Here is a 9,323-nt window from a genome sequence, read left to right as displayed (position 1 = left end):
CGCGCTGCTGCGCCGTTCGCTAACGATCGTCTCCGCCGTCGGCCGCGCTGCTGCGCCGTTCGCTAACGATCGTCTCCGCCGTCGGCCGCGCTGCTGCGCCGTTCGCTAACGATCGTCTCCGCCGTCGGTGGCGCTGCTGCGCCGTTCGCTAACGATCGTCTCCGCCGTCAGCCGCGCTGCTGCGCCGTTCGCTAACGATCGTCTCTGCAGTCGGCCGTGCTGCTGCGCCGTTCGCTAACGATCGTCGCCGCCGTTCGCTAACGATCGTCTCCGCCGTCGGCCGCGCTGCTGCGCCGTTCGCTAACGATCGTCTCTGCAGTCGGCCGCGCTGCTGCGCCGTTCGCTAACGATCGTCGCCGCTGTCGGCGGCGCTACTGCGCCGTTCGCTAACGATCGTCTCCGTTTGCTTGTTCCGCAGAGTCGTTGGAGAAGCGGCAGGCCAACCACCTGTTCTGGTCGCCGCAGGGGCAGTTCTGCGTGCTGGCGGGCCTGCGCGGCTTGGGCGGCGTGCTGGAGTTTGTCGACACGAACGACGTGACGGTGATGAACGGCGTGCAGCACGACCTCGCCACCGATGTCGAGTGGGACCCGACAGGACGCTACGTGATATCGGCCGTCAGCTGGTGGACGTGCCGGGTGCGTTTCCTGCTCGCCAGGCTTCGCCGTCTGAGAAAACCACGGGGCCTGAAAGAAGGCCCTGTCGTTTACTCGACGGGGCTTATTTTCTTTAGACGGGGCTGATTTTTTTATACTGATGAATTATGTAATAAAAGCTTTAAAATCTCCAAATTTGACGGTGCCGGACAAAAAATCCTGTGGACACCGGAGATGGGGATGTTTACGGGGCTTGGGCCGATCGACCCCGTGAAAAGGCGAAGCATGCTGCTCACCACTGCTGAACCCCCTTGAAGCGTGCGCGCCTGGTCTGACAGCCAGCGTAGGATAGAAATTGGAGAGGGGGACATGGCGTCTCGGAAGTGTACGGTACCCGTAAATGTGCCCTTCGCTTCGGTCGCCGTGAAGCCGTTTTATTTGTTTGCGTTGTTCGGCGACGTTTGTTCACAAGGCCGTTGAACTGTTCTATTGCTGTGAGACGGCCATGTGGAAGATAGGTCCGCGCCATTTTATTGTGTCTGTACCTAACATGTTTTACCGTCGTTAAATAAAGTTTTTACTTACTTACGTTGTTGTGTGCGTGGCGTACAGGAGGATACCGGCTACTGGCTGTGGTCGTTCCAAGGCAAGCTGATGCAGCGGCACGCGATCGATCGGTTTTGTCAGGTGCTGTGGCGTCCTCGTCCACCAACGCTACTCACCAAGGATCATATGAAGGAGATCAAGAAGAACCTGAAGAAGTATGCGGCAGGGTTTGACCTCAAGGATAAGATGACCCAGTCCAAGGCATCAAAGGTAAAATGGTGATAGATGTAGAGTAAATAAGAGTAAAGTTCGATTTCATCGATTTGCTATCTTAAGCACGCATACTGAAGAACTGCGGGAAAATGTGTAGAGAGGGAAAGAGGGGAAAGGCGAGAGAAAAATTGACAAATGGAACTGAGGGACGTAGAGGATGACAGTGGAAGAGGTGCTAGAGAGGAAGAAGTGATAGTGTAAGATGGGAGAGTTAGAAGTGTTGATAACTTTTACGTGCATTGACACTATTATTGGTTGGCTATAGGAACTGATAGAGAAACGGCAGGAGCTTATGAAGGAGTTCAACGACTACAGAAAGAAATGCCACGATATCTACGAGTCGCTGGCTGATCAGCGTGAGGAGCTACGCAAAGGTGCGTGTCTGCCTGCGGGTTTGGAGGCTGTCAGCGTTTAATTTCTCAATTTAAGTGAAGTAACTCAAGTTTCACTGTGGTGGTGGTGGTGGTGGTGGTGGTGGTAGTGGTGGTGTTTTCTCATGCCTCATCTATGACTTGTACAGTGGTTTAATGCATATCTAGCTTGAATGCCCATACAATGTCAACACTCATTCACGTTCGAGCTGTGTGCTGTGTGTGTGCACGAGTAGATGGCTGCATCCTAACCTTGGGTTTACATTGCATTTTTCTGGTTCAGGACAAGTTGACGAACAAGAATCTGAAGATCTGGAGGAGGAGACAATTGAATTTTTCATAAAGGAAGAGGAAATCATTATCGATTCAGAGTAGTTGCCATAGTGACGTTACACACTGCACCAGCGTGCAAGTTTTGTTGCCAGAGAGACTGCATTAGCTGGTTTGCCCTCGTGCGCTGGACGGCGAATTGTTCGATATATCCCCCAGACCTATCCTCTGTTTCACTCGTATTTTCTCAGCTGTTTGTTTATTGGTGCGTTCGCGCGTGCCGTTAGTCGCACTGACTATCTTTGGCTGCGCGTTATACGGTTGAACTAATCAGATCGGTGGTAAGGTTCGGAAGAGTCGGTAGACATCGTCAGAACTTGTGGTTTTCTTTGTACAAGCATTTAAAGGCATTTGTTAAGAATCTGTAGGTGGTGATAGAATGAAAATTGCGGGTGGTTATGGATGTATCATGAAATTTTCCTATGCACATTTATCAGCCATTGTTTGTGTGTTTGTGCAGCGCATTGGAAAGTACCCTTGGCCGTTTACGATAGGAAACAAGATAATAAATTATTTTACGTCCTGGGTACTTGAAGATTTCTGAGTATTTTATTTAGCGTATTTTTCTCTAGCATCAACATTTAATCTACTTTAGTAATAGAAAAACCAAAATACAAATGAAAACATTATTAAAACGGTAATAACAATATGTGTTTTGTGTCTGTGAAAAGATCACATGGTAGTTTGCGTAGATTGTCACCTTCCCTGAGATAAAACCCATTGCTGTCCTTAGCATAACGTACTAATAAACATGCCCCATACTCTAACCCGAAAGCCCCAAACCCCATCATGATATATTGTATCGTATTGGTTTCCTCATATATAAAAAAAACGAACGTAGCGATACGTATCCTTCGTGCCCAAAAAGAGGCCAGCTACTCGCCAATAGATTTTTGGAGCAATTTATTTATTTTGACTCAAAGTTTTGCCTCCCCTTCCCCGCATAAATTTGCTCGGCCTGCGGCCCTGATTCAGTAGATCTATGCATATACCCCGTCGTCCCCCCCCCCTGCGCTGCGGCAACTGTACGCGGGCTATAGTTACTACTAGAGCTACATGCATACCAAACTGCATGCAGCGCCCCCTTCCCACACTCAGGATTGGGTTTGTCTATATTCAGGCCGGTACAGGAGATAATTTGCATATTTTATCACGTTGTTTTGTGTTATAACCAATCGGTTTTAATCGCGTGTTCGTGACGTCACTTCCAGCTGTGAAGAAGATGGTGAAGGAGGAGGAAGGGGAGAAGGGAGAAGGTGGTGGAGAAGGAGGAGGGGAGAAGGAGGAAGGGGAGAAGGGAGAAGGTGGTGGAGAAAGAGGAGGGGAGAAGCTGGTGGAGAAGGAGGAGGGGAGAAGGTGGTGGAGGAGGGGGAGAAGCTATATTATAGTGGAGAAGGAGGGGAGAAGCTGGTGGAGAAGGAGGAAGGGAGAAGGGAAAAGTGGTGGAGAAGGAGGAGGGGAGAAGCTGTGGAGAAGGAGGAGGGGGAGAAGCTGGTGGAGAAGTGAAGAAGGAAGAAGGGAGAAGCTGGTGAGAAGGAGGAGGTGGTAGAAGGGAGAAGGGGTGCCAGGGGAGAAGGGCACCTCCCTGCCACTCTCACACTCCATCCTCCCACCTCCTCCATGTTCTCCCGCACCTGGCTCCGCACCAGCCTATCCGCTCCCACTTCTCGCACGCAGCTTCTCTCCCCCTCCTCACCCACCTTCTCCCTCTCCCCCCTCCTTCTCCACCAGCTTGCCCTCTCCTCTCCACCGCGATTACATCTGATTGGTTATAACACAAACCACGTGACAAAATATGCAAATTATCTCCTGTACCGGCCTGAATATAGACAAACCCCTCAGGATTGAGCCAGAGCGAGAGCGCCATCTGTCGTGGAGTTTGCATGCATACATGCATCGGCGCGGTGGTTTCTGAGATAGCCTGCTGTGAGGGGTGTGATATAACCATAGAAATAGATAGATAACCATCTATCTATTTATCTATCTATTTCTATGGACTATTATCTATCTATTCCAATGTGCTCAATAAAAGTAGTTCCTAAAAGTACCGCCAGATTGCGCTTCTAAAACTTCCTAAATAAAATAATAACATTTACAAAAAGCCTCTACTACTTTTCAGAATTAATATTGTAACAATAGTGCGTTGTGGAATAGCTATGCATTTCATGTAACTTTGGTAATCTTAGACAAAAGTTAATAAATTTCACGTAAGGCAAAAACATAGACTGGTACCCGGTCCCACTTCTCGGCTTAGGTAGCTCCCTAGCTGCTCCCATCGAGTAATCGAGGTGGGAGCGAGTACCAGTCTAGCAAAAACAGGGCGCTGCGCCGTGACTCGTGACTTGGGTAAACAGAACCTGAACAGTAACACTCTCTAAACTTCTAACACGGATCTAAACTTCTCTGAACACGCTGAGAACTAGCTTGTGAATGATTCCGACCGACTGACGTCACTGAGTCAGGCATTCGTGCATTTTTATTTGGCACGAAATTTTCATATTAGTGTAATTACACAATTCCTGCACATGAGGATTACGTGAAGTCGAACACCAAACAACACTATGCCGTTTGAGGACTTCAGTAACATTAGAACTGTTCCGTTGCAGGTACAGTACTACTAGATAATAGATACAAATTACAATATGTAGCCTGTAGGTAACCCAACTCTTGTTGGTATCTATGGCCCAATATATTTACAATATATAAATATATTTTTATATTTACTGCCTTTAATATTTAGACCAGCTCTACTCGTACTCTCCTAGCGCCTAGGAATAGCTGAGTTCTAGGAGTTTGAGGAACAACATGGAAACTGGCATTGTGCCAGGCATAATTTATTGCATCATAATTATGCAATAAGATATTATGATGATATATGCATATATATAACTTCAAAAACTACTACATATAGTTATATAAAGTTATATATTATTATTATTAGCTCATCTGACGTAGTCAGGTGCAGCTTGTAGAATCACATGATCGTCCGTCCGTTCGTCCGTTCGTCAACAGTTGGGCACAAATCTTAACCGCTCGACGTACGGTCACGATATTCGGGACGTGGGGGGGTAATTCGAAAACGATTTGGGATGTCGAAGCTGGGGGTCAAAGGTCAAGAGGTGCAAAAGAAGGGGGAACATTCCCTCCTTAACTTAAGGTATAGTGAGGAAATGCAGAATTGCGGCACAAATCTAAACGGCTCGACCTAGGCTTGTGATAGTCGGTGTATAGCATCATGGTAGGAAAAGCCATCACTGTGCCGAAATTGGAGGTCAAAGGTCAATGGGGCTCAGGGCAGATTTTAGACATTTTCTGAGGACATGGAACTTTTTTGTTTCAGCGGTGACCTACCATTTTTATGGCTTTATTGAAAGGACCATGAAATGTACTTTCCGCTGACATGCGAAGAGTCATGTGAATAAACACAAAAGAATAAACACCCACTTCACAATATGCACCACTAATATCACCGTGCACTATCTATTATAATCTTCACCTCTGCAGATGTGCTGCCCTCCCGCGGCTAACCCCATTGACCTAGCGCTACCAAACTTGGTATACTTACACATCTTGGGGAGAGTGTGTGTCGCGTACCGAAACCAGGTCACTGCAACCTTTATTTGACATTGACCTTGACCTTGACCTTCATCATATTTCTCTTCCGCTCTATAACTCGGCCCCTAATTGACCTAGTGCGACCCTACTTCGTATACTTACACATAGTGTTGTCAATCGGTTGTAATTTTGTAATCGATCATCGGTTGGACCCAAGTAACCGATGATCGGTTACAATCGGTTACTCAGGGTGTTGAATGCCTGCGTGTGCGTAACGTCGTGTGCATGTACGTGTGTGCATGTACGTGTGTGCATGTATGTGCTTGTTTAGCCGTGTTTACTACTGTGTGTATAATACATGTATATGTTAATAAAGGATAACTTGTATAGTAGCGATGATATCTCTGATTCTCATCACTTTTTCGAAATTTTTTTTGTTTCGATTTTTTTTCCCGATGAAATCGATTATGGATTTTGATAACCAAGCGCTTGGTTCGAGCCACTGTTCACCCGATGATCGAGTATAATCGATGATCGTGACATCACTACTTACACATCTTGAGGAGAACACGGGGGATACATGTAGTTGGCGACAACTGCCCTTTCTAGTTATCATTACTTTACAAAGTTATACCATGATAGAAATAGGCTGGTTGGTATTTAAATTTGGTCAAGTGAGAGTGAAACGACTTTAGTCGCATAGATGCAGAACTTTACATGTTTCTTCTATCTACGTAAACCTTTCCGTAAGGTTTGAAGATGGCAAGAGGAAGAGGGATATCATGTAGGTAAACAGTCACTATATCAGTGGCTGTAGTTGGATAGTTACATAGTTTTCTCTGTACTTGCAAGCTTTGACTTGCATACTTGCATCTTTGACTCATAATTTCTCATATTAAAATTTGAAATTGTAATTTTACTCATGTGTTTGACCATATTCCATTTTTAGGTCGTGTTCCTGGTCCACTTCACACTGTCCACATGGTGATTATATATTTTTCTTCTTTTTTGCTATATATATAGAACTTTATTTCCATGAATTTTTATTTACTTATAATGTAATAAAGAAATGGATGACTATTATTTTAGATAGGATTAAAGGTGACCATGTATAGAATTAAGTTTCTCAATATTTCAGGGTAATGCTATTAGGATGGGTTCCAAATGCATACGTGTACTACAATGCTTTCTTCCTTGCTGTATTACTGTGGGCCATGGTAAAACGTGACTCACCGGATCCTGTATGGCTGGTATGTGCATTGAGTTGGCAACAAGTTGTTTCATAAGTTCATAAATATATTGAATGTTCAATTTGTAGTAAGAACTCCTACTGGTTACGTATAATGTCCTTTGGCCAAATTTTAATGTTAACTTCAGATATATATAGCTGCAGTTCACAGGCTTACTTTACCGTTCCTTTATTAGGTGTGGGTGGGAAGGCAAAACCTGTTCAGATAGATTGATCTGTTAGATAGATTTGATAGGGTGGGTAAAGGAGTACATAATAATATCATATGAATAGATGAATGCACGCATGGGTTGGTAAAAACCATATTACATAATCTCTAGTTTACCCAAAACTAATTACCACTTCTTATTTTCAGGCACTTGTCATCAATGTCTTTGCTATTGTCACTGACATAATCATCCTGGCAACGGCATTCCCCGAAATGAAAGCTGTTCTTGACGAAAATGGAGCCAGGATAAGAGGTTTGTAACACTGTCTTTGTAATTGTACAGTTGTACCTCAAGCCAGAAAGGATTATGAAACCTAAAAATCGCTGTCTGCATTCCATTCACGTTTGTGCTTGACAGCATTGTAATAGTGTTTGATAGTTTGCTAAGAGATTTATAAACTGAGGAGATGTATTGTAGCAGCTATAACATATGCAGTGGTGATGGTCATAATCCCTAGACATTTATAAGATTATAAGACATTTTGTCACATTTTTGTTTTTTTAGGGAAGCTCTCCCTGCTTCGATTTTGCGCTGTGTATCCTTTCAAAGAATTATTTACCATCGTACATAGAGTTTTGTGCAATTTTCTAAAAGTAATATTGATATACATGAGTGTGAGTCCCTGGCAGAGGACATGAATGGCTAGATCTCCTGCGATGAAATCGCTCTTTAATAACGATGTGAGCACAAGTGTGCATCATGTCCCATTTATGTTTACCATAACATTCACTGTACTGAATCTTGGAAATTAGAAACGATGCCAAGTCTCTCTGAGCTTTGATTAAAATTTGATTCTGTATGTAGTTCTTTGGCTAGCAGATGTGTTACAGTGTTGCAGCTTAACAGCTATATTGCATTCCTTGACTGAGATGAATAAGTATATGCTGCTTCAACCTGCTCATGCGGCCCTTGAGTTGCCTTCTGCTTGGCCGAGCTGTGCAGGAGAGGGGAGGAGATTACGGCATCATCGGGCCATTCGGAGGAGAGGCCGGCCCAACTTACGACAAGGTAGAGGAACCCACGCTCCCGCCTGTGCATCAAAACACATATCAGGTTCCGTAAGAGATGTCGGGGGTCGTGTAGGGATTGAAGATTCCTTGGAAGTAGTGATTCTACAGGAAATTTAGCGAGCGGGTGGGGAGGCTCTAACGGGAGTTGAGGGCACATATAGGGAATGTGTATGTTGGGGAAGGGGCACCGGTATACAAAGAATCACTATATGACTGAGCTTTATGTCATCACGATGAACCTGAATGGAACACAGTCACATTGACTTAGCAAAGACTGAGCTTTGTGGAAGCTGTGATGGCCAGACTGTACATATTCTTGGTGCGGGTACATCTGTCTTATAAGTGCTAAATACTAGAAATGCTCAGTGTTGTATGCGAGCATTGTGGAAGCGACATAGTTTACTGTAAATGTATCGAGACCAGATTTTTGTGTTATCATCGGTGTTCAAAATAGCAGACAGTCAGTCACCCTCCCCCTAAGGTGTGGGACCGGTGACTTTTGAGCAGGACTGGCCAATTTGTTATGGATTATAATTTAGGTTATACAGTAGAAATCAATATTCTCGAAATCAGGGCTGGCAGGATTGTCAGACTTATTTACAAGACTTATCATATTTGTGTGTAACAAACGGCTTGTGAATAGTTGTTTTGTGTGTGTCCCATGAAACTATACAGGGTTATAGTTAGCTAGGTTATAATAACGTGCTCTTATGATTTCTTGTACATTTTGAATGAACAATTCGCTTTGGTACTGGTAACTTGTTCAGGCACATTTGATATTGCAATCAGTAATAAACAAGAGCGTTGGATGAGAGTGACCGTTGTAAACAATTTTTTGAAAGTAAATATATTGTCAACATTGTATCAAACTCGTTGCAGTTTTTTGTGGTGTAATGTTTATTTGGTGTTTTCCAAATGATAATATTAATATTAGTGTCCGTGAAAACTTTGTGCTTTATTATCAGGTTAGATTAAGAATTTATACACAGGGTCATCCACTTCTTATACCATAGTTCGTGTAATAAAATTATAGTGGTCCCATTGCACAGTGGCGGATCCAGGGGGGCACAAGAGGCGCCCCTCCCGCTATGCTTTGCCCCCCCCCCTATTCAGCACGCGAAGGGTGCGCACCGGGGCTATCACAAAATCCGCACCCCCTAAAATGAAATCTTGGCTACACCGTTGC

At 44.5% G+C, this 9,323-nt stretch overlaps 2 protein-coding genes across 2 annotated transcripts in view; both read left to right on the top strand.

Moving 5' to 3' along the window:
• Positions 1–2,643, top strand: part of LOC106820895 (eukaryotic translation initiation factor 3 subunit B-like) — a gene marked incomplete at its 5' end in the record, with an annotated part of 17,329 nt that extends 14,686 nt beyond the window's left edge. The window contains 4 exon segments of the mRNA XM_014825491.1: positions 419–636; positions 1,207–1,410; positions 1,679–1,787; positions 2,068–2,643. Coding sequence (XP_014680977.1) covers positions 419–636; positions 1,207–1,410; positions 1,679–1,787; positions 2,068–2,159 — 623 coding nt within the window.
• Positions 2,644–4,633: 1,990 nt separating this feature from the next.
• Positions 4,634–9,001, top strand: LOC106820877 (type-1 angiotensin II receptor-associated protein-like). The gene is made up of 6 exons (XM_014825471.1): positions 4,634–4,720; positions 6,619–6,653; positions 6,808–6,919; positions 7,274–7,379; positions 7,632–7,662; positions 8,006–9,001. Exons 1-6 carry the CDS (start codon positions 4,676–4,678, stop codon positions 8,187–8,189), a joined length of 513 nt encoding a protein of 170 aa, XP_014680957.1. The 5' UTR covers positions 4,634–4,675; the 3' UTR covers positions 8,190–9,001.
• The last annotated feature ends 322 nt before the right edge of the window (positions 9,002–9,323 follow it).

This window comes from Priapulus caudatus, unplaced genomic scaffold (assembly GCF_000485595.1).
Source record: "Priapulus caudatus unplaced genomic scaffold, Priapulus_caudatus-5.0.1 Scaffold51, whole genome shotgun sequence".
NCBI classification, from domain to species: domain Eukaryota; kingdom Metazoa; phylum Priapulida; class Priapulimorpha; order Priapulimorphida; family Priapulidae; genus Priapulus; species Priapulus caudatus.
This window is presented reverse-complemented; position numbering and strand designations above follow the sequence as displayed.

Coding starts and splice junctions, on each gene's coding strand:
- LOC106820877 (XM_014825471.1), top strand. CDS start 4,676: ATGCCGTTTGAGGACTTCAGTAACATTAGAACTGTTCCGTTGCAG. Junction 6,920..7,273: donor CACCGGATCCTGTATGGCTG/GTATGTGCATTG, acceptor TCTTATTTTCAG/GCACTTGTCATCAATGTCTT. Junction 7,663..8,005: donor CTGCTTCGATTTTGCGCTGT/GTATCCTTTCAA, acceptor GAGATGAATAAG/TATATGCTGCTTCAACCTGC.